The sequence below is a fragment of the Podarcis cretensis genome (genome assembly GCF_951804945.1).
Source record: "Podarcis cretensis genome assembly, chromosome: 6".
NCBI lineage: Eukaryota > Metazoa > Chordata > Lepidosauria > Squamata > Lacertidae > Podarcis > Podarcis cretensis.
The window spans coordinates 99,318,976-99,341,951 of record NC_137175.1 but is presented as its reverse complement, the minus strand read 5'-3'; the positions used below and the strand labels follow the sequence as shown (position 1 = coordinate 99,341,951).

The 22,976-nt window shown below is 47.3% G+C and overlaps 2 protein-coding genes across 5 annotated transcripts in view; one reads left to right on the top strand and one right to left on the bottom strand.

Annotated features, from left to right (window-relative positions):
* RGSL1 (regulator of G protein signaling like 1) overlaps positions 1–892 on the bottom strand; it is a 36,981-nt gene extending 36,089 nt beyond the window's left edge. For all 4 annotated transcript variants that reach the window (XM_079980824.1, XM_079980825.1, XM_079980826.1 and 1 more), the window contains exon 1: positions 737–892. In XM_079980824.1, coding sequence (XP_079836950.1) covers positions 737–857 — 121 coding nt within the window. In that variant the 5' untranslated portion in view covers positions 858–892. The remainder of the gene's footprint in view (positions 1–736) is intronic.
* Positions 893–7,552: 6,660 nt separating this feature from the next.
* On the top strand, positions 7,553–22,087 carry GLUL (glutamate-ammonia ligase). The gene is made up of 7 exons (XM_079981648.1): positions 7,553–7,576; positions 12,232–12,422; positions 14,988–15,149; positions 17,864–18,010; positions 18,954–19,081; positions 19,250–19,449; positions 20,186–22,087. The coding sequence occupies exons 2-7, from the start codon at positions 12,257–12,259 to the stop codon at positions 20,502–20,504; spliced, it is 1,122 nt and encodes a 373-aa protein (XP_079837774.1). The 5' UTR covers positions 7,553–7,576; positions 12,232–12,256; the 3' UTR covers positions 20,505–22,087.
* The last annotated feature ends 889 nt before the right edge of the window (positions 22,088–22,976 follow it).

The window sequence follows — 22,976 nt, the reverse complement described above, 5'->3', positions numbered from 1 at the left end:
TTTTTTTGTCCTTCAATGAGACATCAATGTGTTTCATCCTGGATCACTTTAGACTGACGTTCTCCCCAGCTTCAGGATAGCTGAGCCACACACTCATCTGTCTACTGAATTAAAATGGGGCATTCATCATTCTCACAGCCAGAACACCTTTTTATTAGAGCATATAAAAGTGAGACTTAACTGCCCTACTGCTCCTGATTCTGCAGGAGTCCTTGATCAGAACATGACCTCTGATTAGAAGTAGGCAAGTCCTATGCAATGGTGCACGCAGAGATATAACAGGCCACCTCCTCTGAAGGTTAAGTCATTCTGCAGTCCCTCTGCATTGAAGTGACGGAATAGTCATACCTGATCCAGATATGTCACAGGGCACAATCCCTCACACACCCAGGGAGGGGGGGTGTTGATTGGAAGAAGGCATGGCCTTGATAGCAAATCATGTAGAGCTGGAGCTGAGAGTTTGTTCTCTCTCTCTCTCTCTCTCTCTCTCTCTCTCTGTGTGTGTGTGTGTCCACACACTGAGAAATTGCACCCCAAATAGAAGCTTGCAAAAGGTGTGCATGCTTGCATGGAAGTAAGTTTCAATGAAATGTCAATAAATCAGTTTCAATAAATGTGAGAGCTGTAGCTTGGTGGCCCAGGATCTTGCTTTCCATGCAGAAGGTCCCAGGTTCAGTCCCGAGGGAGGGCTGGGAAACCCTGGAGAGCAGCCTACTCAGGTAAGTGTGAAAATTACCTGCTCCTTGGTAAGTGAGCGCAGGACTGACGCTTGCTGCCTCAAGTCCTCTTTCCTCCCCATCTGCCTTCTGAGGCCACGGCCTCTGCATTGCCCCAGATGCATTGCAGACACACGTCATAGTCAAGCCTATCAGTGCCAGATGGAGCTCCTTTTCTGGGGGGGAAACAGAAGAAAAAAGAAGAAAGCTTTCCAGTGCTACCTAGATAACCCCCTGACCTTCGCTACACACACACACACACATTTTGAAACCAGCGACCATCTACCCCTGACCTGGCAGCTTCATCAAAGGCAGCAGGGACCTTTTGTGAATCTTTCAATATTTATTCGTTATAAAAGCAAATTGAGCACGTAGGCTTCTGTGCGTGAGAATTTCATCAGTCCTGCTACCTGGAAGCCAGAGGCTGTAAATCTGCTAGTAGATGAGCACATTCTGCACCAGTTCAAATCACGAACATGAGCCTGAGACACGGGGGCGGGGGGGGGGGGGAGAGACCAGGATATTATCTGCAGAATCCAATGCAAAAGCTCTTCCTGGGCCGTATTCTGCAAGCAGCAGCTGCACAACTGAATGCTCCGTCCGAGTGAAATATCCCTCCATGTGGAAGAGCAGCGTGCTGTGGGAAAGGCATCGCTTTTCTCAAACATGCTTTTTTGCTGTATCCAGAGATATGCTTTTTTAGCAGGGCTCAGAAAAAGCTTTCCACCCCGCAGACTGCATAAACTGACTTCCAGGGCTGAATTAGATTGGCAGGGGGGTGGCACCCCCCCACAGCTGCTGCCTACCCCAGCATAGTTGACCAAGGTCCTCCTGGCAGATGACGTAGGACCTGACATCCTCATGCTCAGAGTTTCTGGCTCTGATCCACTCTGTGGCTGCTGCTACTGCTACTGCAGGCGAAGGTTGCAAGCAGTCATGTGCCTTTCTTCACAGATGATGCTTCTCTCTTTGAAGGACCCAAAGATAAAGGACAAGCAGCGGGGGCTTAGCACCCAGAGAGCCCACTAAGCAGGCATACTCCAGAAGTGACCTGGTCACCAACTTCCCCATAGGGTGAGGTCTGCTGTAAAGGTAAAGGGACCCTTGACCGTTAGGTCCAGTCGCAAACGACTCTGGGATTGTGGTGCTCATCTCGCTTTACTGGCTGAGGGAGTTGACATTTGTCCACAGACAGTTTGTCCAGGTCATGTGGCCAGCATGACTAAGCCACGTCCGCCGAAACCAGAGCAGCGCACGGAAACGCCGTTTACCTTCCCGCCGGAGCAGTACCTATTTATCTACTTGCACTTTGATGTGCTTTCACACTGCTAGGTTGGCAGGAGCTGGGACCGAACAACGGGAGCTCACCCCGTTGCGGGGATTCGAACCGCCAAACTTCTGATCAGCAAGCCCTAGGCTCAGTGGTTTAGACCACAGCGCCACTCGCGTCCCTTTTTGAGGTCTGCTGTACTCCCATTTAAATCATACTTGCAGTTTCTAAGTTTGCACCTCTACATACAAATCAGCATGTGCAAATTATATGCAGATCTGGGTCCTCTTTGGCCTTTTTTTTAAGGGGTGCCTTTCCTCTCTTTTTTTGCTTTTGTAAGTAGCCCCCCCCCCAGCCTGAGCATCCCAATCTCTGGAGCAGCGGTGGGAGAACCTGTGGACCTCCAGACAGTGTTAGCCACACCGTTCCACCAACCCACTTGCAGCATGGCAAGGGGGAGGGATGATGGCCATGCAGAGGACCTCACGGTCTCCAACTCTTACTCTGAACATTGGCAGGGAGAGGTGGTAGCTATGCATCTTCTGTAACACTGAGGCTGTGCAAACACTAGCAACTTAAAAGGCAGCAAGGTGTGTTTCAAGTCACCTTACTGGAAACATCAGAGGGAGGGCAAAGATGTCACCCTTCTTGGTGTGCCTCCCCCACGAGAGGTCTGGACAACACAAGAACAGGGCTGTTCTGCAGTGGCTCCGTTTGTGGAATGCTCTCTCCAGGGAGGCTCCCCTGGTGCCTTCATTATGTGCCAGATAAAAACCAGGCCTCTGGCTGATTGACATCTGATGCCCTTGCAAATGTGTTGTGGGCGGGGGGGATTATTGGGTTGTCTTTTCTTATGTGATATATATATATATATAATGCTGTGCAGCTCCTGAGATCTGCCTGTATACTAATTAATTAATTAATTGTTCGTGTTTACTTTCGCTGCCCCTGCCAGAGCTCCTATTTGGGAAGCTGTCATCTGCATATCTGCATAGGAACGCGGGTGGCGCCATGAGTTAAACCACAGAGCCTAGGACTTGCCAATCGGAAGGTCAGCGGTTCGAATCCCCGCAATGGGGTGAGCTCCCGTTGCTCGGTCCCTGCTCCTGCCAACCTAGCAGTTCGAAAGCACGTCAAAGTGCAAGTAAATAAATAGGTAACGCTCCGGCGGGAAGGTAAACGGCGTTTCCGTGCGCTGCTCTGGTTCGCCAGAAGCGGCTTAGTCATGCTGGCCACATGTCCTGGAAGCTGTACACCGGCTCCCTTGGCCAATAAAGCAAGATGAGCGCCGCAACCCCAGAGTCGGCCACGACTGGACCTAATGGTCAGGGGTCCCCTCCACCTTTACCATCTGCATATGGGCAGCGGCTGTCTCCAATGCACACACCTGGCTTAACTGCGAAGCATATGTGCCTTAAGTTCTCTAATTGGATGGAAGCTGGTTTGAGGGGAAATGCATCAAAAGGCAATATTTCTCAAGGAACTAAAGCATGTGAATGTAAATACTTTACATAAACTGTATTCTTCTTTAGCTATGTGTTCTGCAAGCAAAAGCTTTTGAATATTTTAACTAGTGTTTGGACATTGTTTTTTAATTTCAATAAAAGTCAGTATTGCACATGACACTGGCTTCTTAGCAATTTAGCTACTCTGCCAACATATAAGCCCCAGTGACCTTTCAACCGACTCAGAACAATCAAGTCTCTTAAATTCCAGTGCAGAGATAGATATTTAGACACAACCCTGTGTCTAAAATTGAGCCCTGTATAATTATGACAATTAAAAAAGGAGAGGTGGCTTGTGCAGGTAGGAGTGACACACAAGATGCCTCCGTTCCCTTCAGGTGTGATTGGCCAACCTGTGGCCAAAGCCAAAGAAGAGAGTACAGTATGCCAGTAGGTCTCTCTTCTCTTTGGCGATCCCTTGTAGCTGAGTCAGATGGTCTTCCATAAACACGGATTGAACAATGAGTCCGTAAATGACTGTGGAGGCCGATTCAGGATCCACACATCCTTCCACAGTGGGGACCTTGGTTTCTGGACGGGAGTTTATCACAGTTTGGATTTGCCAAGCATGCCTTCCTCTTAGCACATTTCTCCCTTGTGTCCTGAGTTCGAGTGTCTTCAAAGCCCATGACACCTTTAGTAAAGACTGTTCTCCAACTGGAGCACTCGCAGGCAAGTGTTCCCCAGTTGTCCGTGTTTATACTACATTTTTTTGCCTTGAGACAGTCTTTAAACCTCTGCTAGTAAGTAAACATGTTTGGAGCTAAGGGAAGTGGATTTCTCCAAGATCCCTCACTAGAGGGGGCTCATCTCACACTGGCTTCAAGTCACCCAGCCTCCTGCTGTAGCTTTAGTTGGTAAACAACCTTTGAAAATAGCTTGGGGGGGCGGGAGTATGAATTCTGAACAAGGGCAGCCTCCAAGACACCTAAGCACCTTTGAAGAATCTTTGTTCTGACATGCCATGAACAGGGGGTGAGGTAAGAGAGCGAGGAAGGGACAAAAGCTGATCCCTTCTGCAATTTCCTTGCTTTGCAACACAGAGAAAGGGAAGATTGGTACCAAGAAAAACTGGTTAATACTGGGAGAACATTAGCAATGGAGAAAATGGATTTTTAGCAGGCGCAGCTTGTCATCTAGGAGTCAGGAAAACCATGGCAGCCCAAATTCTCTCTTCCATGGTTGCTCCCAAACAGGGCCTTAATATTGCAACTGAGTCAAATCTGAGGAGCACCTGTCTGGAGGCACCTGACATACACCTGACATACCTAAGAAACTCTGAATATCAAAGAAACAGATGTTGGACTAGGGACACCATCAACTTGGTCTACCGTCTCCACACCGAGTTATCTGGAGCGTGTTCTGCAACAGGCAGTTGACAAACACAGGGGGCTGCTTTCTACCAGAGCACGGGTCAACTGGACAGGAGGCAGTTCTCCTGGGCTTTAGGCAAGAAACCTTCCCATATGTACCTGGGGAAAGGAGACCTAATAAAAACAGGGGTGGGGTGGGCAGGGCTCCTCCTTGCCAGTTGTCTAGAAGAGGGAATTTCAGTTGGCTAGCTATGCTTGCAGGACCTGACCCTCTTTTTCAGAGATGAATCTGATAACTTTTGTGGGCAAAGTACATGCTCTACCACAGACTAATTAATTTGCAATGCCATTTTAAAGATGATAATCGTAATAATTAATTTGTGTGCCCCCCTCTCTCTGTCCCTAGCCCAGTTTCTCCCCTAGCTGAGCAATTAGGTTCAAGTGACCAGATACGAACTTGTCTGAATAATTGGAGGTTTGTCTCCACTGTGAAATAACTGACCACTTAATGGGATCCCAAACCATGGCATCAGACAATGCACTGTCTGATGGAAGGGCTTGGAGAGTTGAAGAAGAGGCAGGGGGAGCCCAGGTGACTCAAGGTGAATGGAACTTGCCTTCCTCCATCAACTGATCCAGCTCCTCAAAGAACAGGCAGTAACGGTGGCAGCAAGCCACAGCTGCCATTTGAGGGGAAAGGCTCTGTCCAGCCCAAGGCCTTCCAGATGCTGTGAGGCTCCAAGTCCCATCATCCCTGACCATTGGCTGTGCTGGATGGGGTTGGTGGCAGTTGGGAGTCCCATGGCACATGCAGGGCGCCCTGAGCTAGCCTTGATGGCTAGCAGTCTCCATGAATTGGTGCAAACCTTTCTACAAAGCCGTCTAAGGCAGGGGCCATCACTACATTTTGTAGTGAATTGTGTAAGCTGAGAGACTGAACAGAGAAGTGCTTGTCTTTTGTCTGACCCAAACCCACTACCAGTTGATCCCCCACACAGTAGTATTATCATGTGCAAAAGCAGCACAGGGTGGTATACAATCAAGTTTTACTCAAAGCATGCTAGTGGAATTAAGGCACTTAACTGAGAGCTCATGCGGACTTCCTTTCATGCCATTTTACTGCTGAATCGAACCTGCTCAGCTTCAATTCTGCGCATTCACACTGTTTTCTGGGCTACTTGCCTCTTGGTTCCTACACAGCTCCTTCTGCTGTCAAGCAAAGTCTTTAATCCCTCATTCCCACTTGCCCAGAACCATCATATGAGGTTCATGAGAGAAGTGCTCTTTCTCTCTCTCTCTCTCTGCCCCTCCATCTCCACAAAGTATAAAGTGAGTGTACACTTAAAATATTAGGCCTTTCAAAGGGGGGATGTAAGACGTGAAATCGCTTTGAGATGTTTTATGGAATGTGATTAATAAATGCAATTAAATAATATATAAAATGTAAGAGTTGGGACTAAAGGCATGACAATCTCTTGGCTAGGACCTTGGCAGTAATAATGCAAAAAGTAGTTGGGGTGGAGGACAGGACTGTCTCAGTGGTGGCCCCAAATCTTTGGAATTCCCTCCCTGGGAAGGCGTATTAGGCCCCCTCATTGGCACTTTTAAAGCGGGGTTTTTTAGAAAGAAAGAAAAGAAGAAACTGCACCTGCCCACCACTCAGCTTTCTGTCCCACACCTTATTTGGCGTTTGCTTTAGGAGTTGTGATTTTTGCCACTGTGAATCTGTAAGGGGTTTTTTCTTTCTTTCTGATCACAAGTTTTATTACCTGATGGGTTGCATTTTCTTAACTGCTGCAAAAAGTGGGTTGAAACAAACGCCTTGTGAAAATTCATTAAAGACCAACCCACCCAAACAAAACAACGCAGCCCCCAGTCACCCCAGCAAAATGCAAACACGAAAAGACCCCAAAGCAACCCGACTCCCTTCCCCTGCCTCTTGGAGCTGTTTGCGACGCTAAGATTACATGTACCAGCGTGCAAGTTCCTATGTTGTTTCAGCGAGCGCGGAGAAAGTTGCGCAAAGGCAGTTCCCGAGGTGTCAACATTTCGGAGAAAGCTGCTCCGCCAGCTGCCCGGCCTCGCTTTCCAGGACCTGCTTCTTGGAAGAAACACCCCCCTCCTGAAAATCGGGGCATTTTTCGTTTGCACGGCCCTTGCAGCGAGACTACGCAGATGCATGAAGGGAGACTACAGGGAGACTGGGCTGCAATTGTCAAACCTTTGCTACAAACAATTAAGCCCCCAGGAACTCGCTGGGCTTGACTTCCAAGCAAGCCCGGCTAAGCAAGATGCAGGAGGGAAGCCGGAGCAACTGGGGCGGGGAAGCGGCTCCCGCTTTCCCTCTTGTCATCCCATTTTCTTTTCCAGGCCGCCCCCTCGCCCCCCTTTTTTTTTTTGCACGCGCCTTGCTTCGCCTTGTGGCTCCTGGGGGGAGGGAGTCCAGCCTCGCCCTCCCGCCCCGGGCATTTCGGCTCCAAGATGCGCGCCCTCATCCCCCCGCTTCCTCGCGAGCCGGCCTGCCTGCAGGGCTGCCCCAAAAGCGAAGGCGAGGGGGAGGGGAGCGTGGCGCGGGCGGGGGGGGGGGCTCCGGCTTCGCAGCCCCGCCTCCCCTCCCCCCCTCCCGCGCCGGGCCAAGCCGGGAGGCGGGGCTGGCGCCGGGCAGCGCTTAAAGGGGGCGGCCGGCGGCGCCGCTGCTCTAGAGCGGAGCATGGCAGCGCCCCGACCCCGCTGAGCAGCCCAGCAGCCTCCGCCGCCGCCGCCGCCGCCAAGGTAAAGCAAGGGACGCCGCCGGGGAGGGATCGGGGAGCCGCGCTTCTTTCGGGTCTGCCACGATGCTGTTCACACGGGTCTCGGGAGGAGCTGGCGGTTCAGGGGAGGTGCAGTGGGTCCTTTGCCTAACGGGGGGGGGGGGATGTCTGGAAGCCTCTGCCCCCTTGGCTTTTCGCCTCGGCCTCTCTAGCCCCCCTTCCTCCCGCCCCTTCCCTTTTCTCTCCCGACGGGCCCGCTAAGCAGCGCATTTCTCATCCTCCGATGACATCCGCTTCTGCCTCTGCCTCTGTTTCGGGAGAGACAATGGGCGCTGTGTGCCCGGCAGAAGGGGAGGCAGGAGGTTCCCTCTCTCTGAGACACCAAAAGCAGGTTTCTCCAACCCTGATCTGTGGGGCTCCTTGGAATCGGGAAGCAAAAGGAATTTTTCATGCCTGTGTTTGAGTAACGTGGGGGCAGGGAGAGGGATGGCTAGAGAAGGGCGAGCTTGAAAGAAACTTCTTTGATTCTGCATTTCTTCCGCAATCCCTTTTTACTTTCCACCTTTCAAAGGCATGGTAATCTCCAGTCTGCTTGCTTTTTGAATTTCCAGGATCTGTAAAAACAAGAGTATAAGTGGCTCCTGGGAGCCTGTGGAAATGCTCCTCAGCCCAATTGTGTTTGGGGTGGGGTCTCCGGGGGGGGCGCGGGCAGGCATCGCATTTCATCACTTACAGGCATGCAGAAGGAGCGAACACCCCCTTCCCTCCCAGCTAGCAGGGAAAGAAGCTCTCCAAGGGACCCACCTGGAGGGTCTCTGGGGGGCTTGTCTTTGAAGATGATGCCTGGAGCAGAGGAGGGCACAGTGGAAGGACCAAGGGGGGGCCGTCAAAGGCAGGTGCCCACACCCCTTCACCTTACAGATCCATTTGGAAAACAAATCCTAAAGTAAACACAGGTGCCATCATAGGATAATATGTCTGTAAGGCCCAACTAAAATGCCACATAACTACAAAAGCTTGTTCATTCCCTATCAAGAGGTTTTTGCAGTGTGGCTGTGACAACCACCAGCACTGTACGCTCAGTGGGGGGCTGGCCTTGGACTCCCACCTCCTTATCAGTATTTGGAGTGTGGCAAACTTGGCTTTGCCTCCCTGGCAGATGGGAAATGGCTCTTCGGTTGGAGAGCCCAGGAAATAAATCCTGAGAGAATTTAGGCACCTCAAGAGAAACAGCTTGGAAACAGTCGAGGGTGGAAATGGGGAGGCGTTGCAAAGGTGTTGCAAAGGGGACAGTTGGATTTGATCAAGGGAAACCAATGTGGTGCCATTCAGATGTTGCTGAACTGTAACTCCCATCATCCCTGGCTGGGGCTGATGGGAATTGTAGTCCAACAAGCACTTTGGGTGTCTCTGGACAAGTTTGCCATTCGTATGTACAATATCGCACGACTTATATTTGTACTGCATATGGCTCAGGGTGGGCAGACGATCCAGACCTCAGTGGAAGCATTCCTTTGTAGCAGTTTTTTCATGTGGAGCTACTTCATAATAAGTTTTGGGGGGGGGGGGAAATCAGTAGAAGAGCATACAGACATGTCTACCACTACATAGAATTTCCCACACAACAAAGAGTTCTGTGTGAACTCAAAAGCTTGCATAGTATCCTGGGTAGTGGAGCTATACAGTCAGTCAGCCTCTTGATGAATATATCTGTAATATATTCTTGTTATATTTCATCTTCTGCATTTTTAAGGAGTAGGCGTAAAAGCCTTAACACTAAAAGTAAGGTGGGAAGTTATTTTTCAATGGAAATTCATTACAGATATAGCTAACACTTTTCAGCATAAAATAACTCTAGTCCCCAAAAGATTATACCATGATGTATTAATCTTCAAGCTGCTACAGGACTCTTTGTTCCCTCATTAAGGGAAAGTTGGATGAATGCAGAATATAAAAGGGGAAATGCATAAGAATTCAACGAAATTGTCTAATGAAGCATTGGAATGTTGTTAATTGTGTTATTTTGCCATGCTTTTTATCACATACTAGCAGCCTTACTAGGCTGCTAATGCACATAAATTGACAATACAAATTCCTGTGTTTGGAGGAACATTAGGTTTCCAGTGTTTCAATGTCAATTTTTTGTAGCTACCAGAAAAGTACTTTTTGTGCATCCCAAACTCGAGAGATTATTAGTGGAGTTCCTGTTTAACATCAACTAGGGCCCTACAGCCTTCACAAAAATGGACCTTTATCCACTGCAAAAGTAGCTGGAAGTGTGTGATCCCATTACAGTATGAGCCTCCGTGTCTACTCAGAAGTAAGCCTCATTTATTTCAGTGATACAGGGGAAGTGTGTGTACTGTACAAGAAGATTGCAGCCCTAGTTTCTCTTGAGAAAACAGCAAGTTACTGGATAAGTATTGCAAGTTCATGATCTGTTTGATTAAAGAGCAGCATACAAGCTCCCATTGGGAAGAACTTCTTCTGATCTTGAGGCAGAGTGGTCAAGTTCTGCAGAGTGCTGGGAACCCATCTGTGCTGTCCAGTGTAAATTCAGTACAGTGGAAAATATGCCATGCATATTTAAATCACACTTCCCAACTTGAGAAAGTTTCAGAGTTGGTCCAGGCCTTCCTGAAATCTCCTTTATACAATAGGTATCGGTTTCATGTATATCATGTTACAAGTATGGGAACAACACATTGCTGGATGGGATTCTCAGATGCTAAATATAGTATAAATAGCAGTACCCAGTTTACAGCAGGATGGTGCAGTTGAGTTCATTTTTTTTAGCTTGCTGCGGAATTGAGTTGTTCGAAATGTATATCTGGGAATCACGAGCTCATCTGGAATCTGGGAGTTTTGTTGTTGAAGCTGCCCCTGTGGAAGGACCTCCACATGCTGAATTATGCCATTACAAAAGTGTCTGGAACATAGGCAATGCCATGTTCACCACTGGCTTTCCTATCATGCACAATACTTACGTCTTACACGCATGTTTCCATTCACTCAAGGTAGGAGAGATTGTGTACAGGTTCTAATGGATTTGAAAAGTCTTAAGTAGATCGTTGAGACTGCCTTTTAATATAGTTTCACCAGTAAAATATATTACTTACACTGGTTTGTTGTAGTTTTCCAGGCATGATTCAAAGTGCTGGTTATTGCATACTCGTAAAATGCTTATAATTATGGCTGGGGAGGTGTGTGCAAAGGAAGGGCCTGTAGCTTGCAATGGCCTTTAAATGGATGTGTGTGCATGGAATACTTTGCAGAATCCCTGTCAGTATTGGAGAGCACATTTTACCCTTATTGTTGTATTGTACCCAAGTACAGCACTTAACTATCCCTCCAATTAATTAGTAGCATTTTGCTTATATGGGAGAAATGATATCTCATTGGGACAGGTGCATGTTAAATCTTCACAGAACTATCCAGGCTGATCTGCCCCTGATCTATTCAGAATGAAGCTTGCCCCAGTCTTGGTCATGGGGTGGAATGCTGAGAATAGGCTTACGTTACACAGAGCCTAGGCTCAAAGTACCATCAGATGCTGTTATGTTCATGAGAACACCCTTCAAGGCCTTCATAACTCCTACCCTCTAACTCATCATAGCTAAGGAAACAAAATTACCGTAGTTTCTTTAGGAGACAGATGAAAACTTTCCTGTTCAGGCATGCTTTGTAGATGTGAGATTTAATATTTGATGCTCAAGATTTTGCCTTGTACAATGTTTTCATGGACTGGTTTTTATGGAGAATCTTTATTGTGTGTTACTTCAGGCAGTTACTGTAATTTGGAAAGACAGTGAGACATTTCTTAAAACATACATTTTCTCACCTGGTCTAAAGGTTTTTTTTTGGGGGGGGGGGCTGCAGCTTGTGCAGTTTCCTGGCATGAGTTTGTAGTAACAGCTGTTTTCAGTTGTTAGCAAACAACTGATAGAACAGCAAGATACTGATATGACTTTAGAACAATTTAGATTCCTTATTTTAAAAATGGAAAGTGCAAGAAGCAGACACATTAAAGATGATAGTGACACGCAGATTCTAGTATTAAATTGAAAAGCACCTCTGGATATGACACCCTGTGCTTTCTGGATTCCAGAGTGGGCATCACTCTCTACCAGTTTTTTATATGATTAAAGTCCTAAACGCTTAGCATTGCAATATTGGAAGTGCCAATAAGGGCTGAATTATTTGGGACTGAGTGCCTCTTTTGTATAACAGTGTCCCAAGTTAGATTTTGGAATTCAGGCAATACTGCCAGCTCCTCGTTCTTTAACAGCATCGTTGCTCAACCCACAACTGCGTATAACATCCTGACATACAGTAACTTATTTTGATTGACCCAACTGTGTTGACTGTGCAGTGTGGTCATATGTGTATATACCAGCAAAAGTGTAGCTTTCAGGTCACATGAAGGTGGTGCAAGTTGCCACTTCAAAGCATGGCTGTCTTTAGATTCCATTTGCCCATCCATGGCCTGATTTTCAGCCAGTGTGAATAGCTGGCAGCGCTCCACAGCTGGACTCTTAACTTGACTGGCATTCTCTGCCTGGGTTACCAGAGAGCCCTGGTACCAGGAGGGACACTTTCCTAGTTGCAAAGTGTCCCTCCTTACTTGTTGCCAGGCTCCCTTTCATGGACTCCTCCCCCCCCCACTTTGCTTTACAGGCCTTCAGAAACAGCTTCTGTAGCCATGGCTACCTCTGCAAGCTCCCACCTGAGCAAAGCCATAAAGCAGATGTACATGAAGCTGCCTCAGGGTGACAAGGTGCAAGCGATGTACATCTGGATTGATGGGACTGGAGAGTTCCTGCGCTGTAAAACCCGGACCCTGGAGCAAGAGCCCAAGAACGTTGAAGGTAGGCAGGCGGGTTGGCGTGTGCTTCTATCCTACCTGTGAAAAAGGACTGCAAAAGGACTGTTGTTGTTTTTTGAATTTATATTCTGCCCTATACCCGGAGGGCTCAGGGCGGTTCACAGAGAAGATCAACATAAAAACCACAATATATATATAAGTAAAATAAAAACAACAACTCTCCCCCCCCCCCGGGTCTATTTGTGATGCCAGCTTCTTGCTCTGGCTCTGCGATGCCACCCTGTTTCTGGGCAAGAGCTGCCAGCCTAGCTAGGGACTGCCTGGTGACTAGGCAGCCCTGTTCAGGGAGGTTTTTAATGTTTGATGTTTTATCGTGTTTTTAATATTCTGTTGAGCCCCCCAGAATGACTGGGGAAACCCAGCCAGATGGGCGGGGTATAATTTATTTATTTATTTTCTGCATTGAAGAAGAACCTGGCTCTTTCCCTGGTCTGAAACACTTTTCCATTGGGTAAAAGACTGAAAACCAGCATGATGGTGGTGTTTTTATGAGTTTATAGTGCATTCCAGCTCCCCCACCGCAGCCAACAATGTCTACTACAGTTCTTTGCACACTTACCTGGGAGCAAGGCCCGTTGAACACAATGGGACTTGCATTTGAGTAAACATGTGCACACCAGGAAAATGTCAAAGTTGTCTAGTGGGATAAATGGATTGTCTGCCAAAGTTCAGTTCCTTTTTGTGCCAGATGAACCGAACGTTGGTGGAGGAGAACAGGTGGGGAAGAGGTTTGTCTACATTTCACAAAGAAGGCTGTCATATTTTTTTCTTTTTAATTCCCTCTAAGACAAGTAGAGCCAAAGTGACTTCAAAAAATTGATAAACTTGAACTTCAGCCTAGGCCTTATGCCCCATTGATCAGAAGCATTATCCAGTGATTCACTGTTTACTCAAATCTTGGGTGGGTTGGTCACCAGTGTGCAGTGTAATCCGATATATTTCTGCTCAGAAGGACACACCACTGAATCTAATAGGACATCATAGGACATGATTCCCCTCAGACTTGCAACTTTTGTGCTAATCTTTTCCCCCAGACTCAAAACAGCTGAGCTGTCCATCCCCCTTCTGCCCCCAGGACAGGGAGCCTGTGACCCTCCAGATGTTGTTAGATGGCATCGCCTCCCATTCCTGACAGTGGACTGAGTTGGTTGGCGCTGATGTGAATCTCCACAGCATCTGGAGGGGGCGTCCCATCCTCAGTGAGGTCTGCCCTCTTGCAGGATGTGCTGTGATTCTGAAATAAGCCCAACGCGTTACACCTTGAGAGGATCCTGGGAGGGTAGTTTGTTTCAGTTGCTGGGAAATGTAACTCTGCAAACCACCATTCCGGGGTTGTGGGGGCTTGCTTGTTCGCCGAGCGCCTTGGTGTGCCAGTATTCACCCTTGATCTTGTGAAGGTGGCAGGAAGCAAGGGGGAGGGGGGGAGAGCCATAAAAATTTCCACTGCGCACAATGAGTTGGCCTTTTGTTTGCCCCTCCGAACAAAGCGGCCTCCCCAACACAATAAACAGCATTAGGATTTCTTCACATGTTGCCATGGAGCTGGCCAGAGATGGTTATGAAACCCGCAGAGCATGTATGGCCAATTAGAAGTATTTAGTCGAGTGCTTTGTTTTCATTCTGAGGAGCGAGCGGCTGGCACTGCTTGGTTTAAATCATTTCACCACCTCAAGCATATGAAAGGGATCAAGCTGGCTGGATTAACCACTTTAATGCCAATTCAAATATGATTATACTGTTTGCTTATTCTCTCTCCCGCCAGCTCTGAGTGCCTGTACCTGGGCCCACTCTCACGCACACATCCTGCCCTGGAGGGAACGCTTTGAAACAGAGCAAAACCAGATTCCTGGCATAAGGAACGCTGTGGGGTCAAGACCTGGGAGAGTGTGGGGAGCAGAGGTGCCTGGGGCAGGATCTGAAGCCCTGGATTATTTGCAAGCACAGCTGCCCAATGTTTTGAATCAAGTTTCTCTATAAACCTGAGGATGTGGGGCTTCCGCTTTTAATATAATGGGTTCTGGAGCATCCTAGCTCTGTGCTGAACGGCACATGCTCTGCTTGGATTCTCTGATAATTGTTGCAACAAGCTGTTGGCATGAAATGGTAGCATAGGAACATTGTCACAGACACATGGACTACCCACCAGTGGCAAGGTATGGCATGGCGGACTTCTAGTTTCTCTGTTTTGCGGGGGGGGGGGTTCCAAGCTGCCGCCACCTTGGGCTTGTAACAGATCTTCAGTATTTCCCCTGTTAGGTGGAAAACCAACTGAAACTGTTTCCCGCATTGATGCAGAAAATCCCTTGTGTGCCAAGTTTTGTACACATTGCAGGCTTCTGTTTAAAACAAACAAAATTTCCTTCCTAAACAGCTGCTCCAGAACATGATAAATCCCAAATGCACATTTATTCTGGATGCAACTTTCCTACTCCTCACAAGCAGGCCTCATTTCAGCTATAGCGGCAGCAGCACAGCCAGTTAGCATAGATTCTTTTTCTGGGAAGTAGCCGGAGTTTATCGCTAAGGCAGCCTATGCTTCTGCTTCCAGATCTGCCAGAGTGGAATTTTGATGGCTCTAGTACCTACCAGTCTGAGGGCTCCAACAGCGACATGTACCTGGTGCCATCTGCCATGTTCCGGGACCCCTTCCGCAAAGACCCCAACAAGCTGGTGCTCTGTGAGGTCCTGAAGTACAACCGCAAGCCGGCAGGTATGTCCAGCACTGCTCCTTTTCCCTTCCGCTCTGCTCTGGATAGGAAAAAGAAAGTGCAGAAAAGGCCGCGCTTGGGAGAAATGAGGAACGAGTCGTAGTAATACTTAGGAAGCTCAGGCCCCGTCAACCTGAGAATGGGAGCGAGGAGATACGGTGCTTGTTCTTTTTTTTAAGGACAAAACAGATTCACAGAGGTTGGTATCTGGTGTCGACAGCCGCTAGCTAAGATGAATAAGGAAACCTCTGTGCTTAGGGGGCAGCAGAACAGAGGACAGGATTCCTGGAACATAGGAACTTACTTCCCATGAGACATTAAGCAGCACTTTCAGGTTGTGACAAAAGATTTACTGTACAAATTAAGGATAAGCAATTTGTTTGTTTTCAATAAGATTTTCCCATAATACAATAAGATACCTGAGAGATAAAATGAGAAAAAGAAGCAAATGAAAAAGAGAAAGGGAAAATAGAGAAGTAGAAGAAAGAAAAAAATAAAGAAAGCAGAAACAGAGAAACATTAGCAAAAATTACAAAAGAGGGACTTCCGATTTTCTATCTGCCAGTCACGTACTAGAAGAAAATAGAATTATTTAAAACAATCAGTCAATGCAAGCAACTGTCTACTCCACTTTCTGATAAACAATATTTCCTCTAAGTTACAAGTGTCCCATAGTCATTCATTTCCTTTTCTCCCGGAAAGTCCAAAATAAGCAATTTGGTTGTGGTGTGTAAGTGTCCCCCTCTTCTCGAAGCAAGCATTTTGATCCTCTTTTGTTTTCATGCTTTTCTATGTACAAGAGTACATACACTGTCAGAGGAGAACCTGATCTGCGTTGATTGCAAGTGTTTTATGCTGTAAGCGGCCCAGAGTGGCTGGGGCAACCCCGTCAGATGGGTGGGGTATAAGTAAAATAATAAATATAATAATTAACCCTAGATCCCTATATAAATGCAACAGGTAGTCTTACACCTTTTTGAAAGAGAGAAATTTAACATTTCCTTCATGGATCAAACCAAAGGTCTGTCTAGTCACCAAGCTGGTCCCTCCAGATGAGGATTTGGACTACAGATGGTGCTGGGTTGGAGAGTTGCAGTCCAAAACATCATCCAGAGGGCACCAAGTTGGGGAAGGCTGATCTAGACCAACCTTCTGTGTCCAGTAACCGCAGCCATTTGCCTCCGGAAGCTGACAGTGCTGGCGTAATGTTGGCAGAAAAGCCAGTAAACATCAGATGCCACTTTCAATCCACAAGACATTCATTCTTCCAGCTGCGTCAGCTGATCTGTTGGATGCATGCATAGCTCCCCCCATGCTTCTTTCTCGCAACATATTGAACACAGTCATTCTTCTCTTTTAACCACTGCCTCGCCTTCCTGCAGAATTCATTTGCAGCTTGAAGCCATGACACTGTAGTTACCATGGTGATAACACCGTTGCCAAGGTGACATTTCAAGCACTCCGTTAAACATAACTGTTTGGGTTTGATGCCAGTGTTCAAGATAGTTTAGCTGCAAAGTTTAGATCCCAGTTTAGCTAGAAGCTTTTTGAATGGAATTGGGCAATCTGTCTCCCAGCTTCCATTCTTAATATGGGAAATGAGCCTAGTGATCCGCTTTCCAGGATGACTTTGTGGTCTAATTGGAAAGAACCACAAGGCGCTCTGGCCTTTCCTGATAGATTGCAACACTTTCTACAGTTCTGAATGGTGTTGTTATGTTTTGCTGATCTATGTTGCCCTGATGTCTTACAATATGGTGAGGGATGCGGGTGGCGCTGTGGTCTGACCAACTGAGCCTCTTGGGTTTGCCAATCAGTAGGTCGGTGGTTGGGACGCAGGTGGCGCTGTGGGTTAAAGCCTCAGCGCCTAGGACTTGCCGATCGAAAGGTCGGCGGTTCGAATCCCTGCGGCGGGGTGCGCTCCCGCTGCTCGGTCCCAGCGCCTGCCAACCTAGCAGTTCGAAAGCACCTCCGGGTGCAAGTAGATAAATAGGGACCGCTTACCAGCGGGAAGGTAAACAGCGTTTCCGTGTGCGGCTCTGGCTCTGGCTCTGGCTCTGGTCAGAGCAGTGATGTCACGCTGGCCACGTGACCCGGAAGTGTCTCCGGACAGCGCTGGCCCCTGGCCTCTTAAGTGAGATGGGCGCACAACCCCAGAGTCTGGCAAGACTGGCCCGTACGGGCAGGGGTACCTTTACCTTTACCTTTAGGTCGGTGGTTCAAATCCCCATGATGGGGTGAGCTCCCATTGCTCGGTCCCAGTTTCTGCCAACCTAACAGTTCGAAAGCACGCCAGTGCGAGGAGGTAAATAGGTACCACTGTAGTGGGAAGGTAAACAGCATTTCCGTGCGCTCTGGTTTCCATCACGGTGTCCCAATGCACCAGAAGCGGTTTAGTCATTCTGGCCACATGACCTGGAAAGCTGTCTGTGGACAACGCTGGCTCCCTCTGCCTGAAAACGAGATGAGCGCCACAACCCTATAGTCGCCTTTGATGGGACTTAACCGTCCACGGGGCCTTTACCTACCTTTTATCTATGATATGGTGGTATATATTGTTAAACTCTTTTGTGAAGACTCTTGATTAACCCTCACCCGCTAGCATTTCCCCCATGCAGCAGAGAGACATGAGAAAACTACCTTCAAGTTCCTTCAGGCAGAGCTTGTGGTGTGGTACAAGTAATACTAATTTGCCTTACACATGTTTTTCTCCCAGAAACAAATTTAAGGTCCACTTGTAAAAGGATTATGGACATGGTGTCTAACCAGAACCCCTGGTTTGGGATGGAGCAAGAGTATACTCTTCTGGGAACAGATGGACATCCCTTTGGCTGGCCTTCCAATGGCTTTCCCGGACCACAAGGTAAAGATGCTACAAAGGAAGACCACGGATGGTCTTGAGTTCCCAAGAGCAAATTGCAACCTGCCGCAGCTTAGCAATAGAGCTTGTGCTCTGTCTGCACAAATGATGGGGGTGGCAGTTGGTGCTGAGCTGGGTGGAACATTGGCCTATCTTGGCAGAAGGACATTCACTACTGCAAAGTGTGGATGATAAAATTGTAAGGCCTTTGTTCACATGCTAATAGTGGGACTTTGAAGTTGCTCCACGTTGCATTTTCCTCTTACACTTGCATGTGTACAGCATTGCTAGTGACACATCACATCTAGGCTGAGCACTTTCAGTGTAGTGCAGAATGACAGTGGTACCTTGGTTTACAAACTTAATCCATTCCGGAAGTCCATTCTTAAACCAAGGCGTGCTTTCCCATAGCAGCAGGGGACTCGATTTACACTCAACAGGAAGCAGAACATGTTCTCATTCCAAGGCAAAGTTCACAAACCAAAACACCTACTTCTTAATCCAAGTTGTTCATAAACTAAACTGTTCTTAAACCAAGGTACCACTGTATTAATTCCATGGTTTATGTGCCACCTTTCAAGGCAAGGCCATCAGTTTGCATAAAATAGTACTTGCACAGTTTGCCTTACTGCATGGCGGGATGTGAGTGGTAGAGACACAATTCTTAAGGCTGCACCCACCACATCCCTCCAGGTAATATGCAAATAAGAGTCTGAGGCTACATTTGATGTAGGATTCAAAGATGGCATGTAGAAACATTTACAAAAGAAGAGAACAGTGACCGGCTTTCGCTCCACCAAATATATGAGCCAGATGAATGCCTGTCATGATTCCTGTAATGATATTACAGGAGCACCCTTTGCAAAAATGTATAGTCATGTACTGAACATGGTGGTTAGAGATGCTGACTCACCCGTGGACTCCTCTTTCTTCTGGCATTCTGCAGGGCCATACTACTGTGGTGTTGGAGCAGACAAGGCCTACGGCCGAGACATTGTGGAAGCCCATTATCGAGCCTGCCTATATGCCGGTGTGAATATTGGAGGCACAAATGCAGAAGTGATGCCAGCACAGGTAGATATTGGAGCCAAAATCCCGAAACGAATGTTGGTCTCTCTGCATTGGGGTTCTTTGCAGGCGTAGTAGTGTACAAGTTGAAGGCTGTGAACAGCATCGTGCAGACCAGTTTCCGCCTCCCTTTCTCTGTGCCAATCCTGATTTGAAACTGTCTCTCTCTTGTAGTGGGAGTTCCAGGTGGGCCCTTGTGAAGCAATTGATATGGGAGACCACCTCTGGATTGCTCGATTCATCCTTCATAGAATATGTGAAGACTTTGGAGTCATTGTGTCTTTTGACCCCAAGCCCATTCCTGGGAACTGGAACGGAGCTGGCTGCCACACCAACTTCAGCACGAAGCTCATGCGAGAGGAGGGAGGCCTCAAGTGAGTGTGTCTTCAGACCTGGGGAGTTTTTTCTTAGGAGAGGATTAGAAAGACAGATCTTGACACCTTCAGGCTGTACACCTTAAACAACATAGTGTAGCCACTTGTTCCAAAAAAAGCCTTCCAAATTCTGCAGGAATTTAAAATACCCAAGCATGCAGATATATCACGACAATATACAAAACAGAAAGGAGATCGGTACATTTTAATGTGCCTGTATTTTTCCTCTTCTGGTACAGAGTATGACTAGGCAATAGAGGGAAATGCATCGTTTTGCAATAGCCTACTGCTTTGATATTATCGGCTTTCTTGAGCTGCCGTTGTTGAGAAATATCTTTGTGGTTCGGAGGCTCAAAAAAAAATCTGTTAAAGAATTAACTGAGCACATGTCAAGAATGGGGCTGTGTGCATGCTGCAGTTCTATGGGTCTGGAGAGGTGCCAAATGCAGCAGTGAGCACAACATCCAGTTTCCCTTTTAAATGCACACATGCTATTTTATTATGATTTTTTAGAATAGGTGGACTTCAGCCACCAAATACTAGATTTGCTTTCTGTGCTTCTAAGGAATTGCAGCACGCACACCCACACACCCACACCCTAACTCCAATAATAATGACCTGTGGCCTTGAGCAAAAGTTGACTCTCCCGATGATGTGCTAATGCTGTCCTGCAAGTAAAGAGGTTTGGAGGCCCCTCTGGCGATCTCAGCATCCCTGCCTCTTCTCCTTTCCACAGGCACATTGAAGAAGCCATTGAGAAGCTGGGCAAGCGTCACCAGTACCACATCCGTGCCTACGACCCCAAAGGGGGGCTGGACAACGCCAGGCGCCTGACGGGCTTCCATGAGACATCCAACATCAATGAGTTCTCTGCTGGGGTAGCCAACCGTGGGGCCAGCATCCGCATCCCGAGGAAAGTGGGCCAAGATAAGATGGGCTATTTTGAAGACCGCCGACCCTCCGCCAACTGCGACCCGTACGCCGTGACCGAAGCTCTCGTCCGCACTTGTCTCCTCAACGAAACTGGGGACGAGCCCTTTGAGTACAAGAACTAAGTGAACTCTGTCCCACACAGGAACCCACCCATTCCCTTCCCCCTTCTGCATTTTCTAGATGTTAATTCTGAGGGCATGAGATAATACCATGTCTGTGCCTCCCCCAAATTTACCCTCTTGTTTCTTCTGGGTGGAAGAGGGAAGTCTTAGTCTCTTTCAGTGTTTATTCTGTCGTTTGAGAGGCCAGGAAAAGGAAGAGTAGGCATTAGAGGAAACAGTCCCCAGTTAACCACTATTTTTGTCTAATCCATCTGTATGTCTTGACAGGATTTTGGGCACTTCCAGGGACAGACAGCACAGTGGGGGGGGGGGATGCTTAAGAAAAATATGTGCGAGGCGCATTTGTTGTGCTCCTTGCCCAAATGTGCCCTTTGTGAGCCCTGCTGAAAGGAACAGGAGAGAGGCAGAGTGAGGGAAGCCTTTGGCGCACCATTTGTTCACTTCAGTGGCGCTTGAAAATGGAGGCTGAAAATGGAGGCGTTCCGCAGCCCACCATGGAAAATAGGAAGGTGGCTTAACCCATACATAGCCTGGGTCCACACCCAGTCTCTCTCATGGGCAGAAGGGTGTTTTAATAGCCCCTTATTATGAGATGGAGGGGCATTATGGCATGCCAACCGTGGGGCAATGTTGGGCATTCTTGTAACCTGTGGTCAGTTGTCGTCCCCACAAGACCAAGTCTTATTCAAAAGCTGTTGCAACATGTTTGATCTGTTTTGGAAGCTGTCTTGACTTTCCTGTTTCTAACACAGAGTGAAGTAGTATTTTTATATTTTAATGCCTGAAAAGGAAAAAAAAGTTTGTGTTTCTTTTCTTTCAAAAAGGTCCACTCAATCAGCCATTTGCAAAAAGGCTGAGTTTGCTACAGGTGTCTGTTGGTTAAGACTTGCGTACAGGATCGAGGAAGGGGGTAAGGAGAAAAGATGGGGAGGGGAGAGAGAGAAAAAGAAAAAAGAGCTGCATGTTTCACCTTCAAGAGCAGCTTTGATGGCTTGTTATAAGCAAGGGGTATCCGTTTACAAGTTTATAAGTGGAAATAGGTATTAATTTTTTAATTTAAACTGGAGCCACCGGGGTTGTCTCAGCAAGGCCGCATGCAGCTAGTTGTGGCAAGAAGATGCAACCGTGCTTCAGATGAAAGGAGTTGGCTGGTCAACTTGAACCATGTTATTTGACAAGTATTTGGCGGGGTGGGGGTGGGGGTGCGGGAGCAGGGTCAAGGAGTGTGTTAAAATCTCCAGTAGGATTTGCATGTTGGCTTTTGATGACTGCACCAATGAAGAACAGGTGGGAAGCGAGGTTTTTAGAGATTTTTAAATAACATGTTTTTAGGGGTTTCTAAAGTTGTACAGTTTGGCAGAGGCCACCGCTGCTCCTGTTAGGTACATCCTGGTACACCCGGAAATGCTTCTGCCAGGACTCCACTAATAAAACAATAGTTGCGCTCAGAGGTAATAATGCTAGAGGGTTCAAACGTTCCGGGATTTTGTACGTTGGTATCTTGGATGGTGCCAATCATCTTCCGCTGCATTTGGACTTGAAAATAGGGTGGGGGTTTTTGTAATAAAAATTTAAAAATCAAACCCAGTTGCAATTTTCTGCCTCCCTTTTTTCCATGTCTGCCTGTGTGTACTTGGCTTAATTCATACTGGGGGTGGGAAACCTCAGCTGCCAGGGGCATTCGTAGCTGCTGCCCCTGCGCACAGCGGCAGTTCTCTCACCAGACAGAGTACTTGCCCCAAACCTGGATCCAGGCATCCAAGGATTATCCTTTTTGTGTGTGTGCCTACAGTTTTCCTTTAACCAAACAAAATCAACATTTTTGTCATCGAGGAGAATCCACTGAGCAATATGCAGAAAAAAATTCCTTCCTACTGAGTAACATACACTCATCCATCAGGTTATGATTAGTCAGCATGACTTTGAAGAGCAAAGAGACTCCCCACAGAGATGTGTCTGGCCCTATACAATTTTTACCAGTGCTGAAGATGCACCTCTTTAGTCTTTTATGATTTAAATTTATTTTAAACTGTTTTTAATGTTGCATTCTAGATTATTGTAATCCAACCTGGGACCTTAGAGTGAAGGGTGGGTAGTAATAATAATAATAATAATAATAATAATAGTAATAATGGTAATAATGGTGATAATAATAGTTTAATAATACAGATTAATATAGGCCAAAGTGTGCTTGTCCTCACTTTCTCATATGATTTGATGGCCTAAGAATGCCCAGATCAGGCTAATGTTCTTAAAATGTGGTGCTCAGAACTGGACACAGTACTTCAGTTGTGACCTGACAAGTACATAATGGAGTGGATCTATTACTACTTGTGATCTGGGCTCTATGCTTCTGTTAATACAGCCCAAGGCAGTGATAGCTGTTAAAAGCATGCACATTTCATTGCTGGTTCCTTGATGCACAGTTTGTGATCAACTAAGATGCTCTTCATATGTGCTGCCGCTAAACCA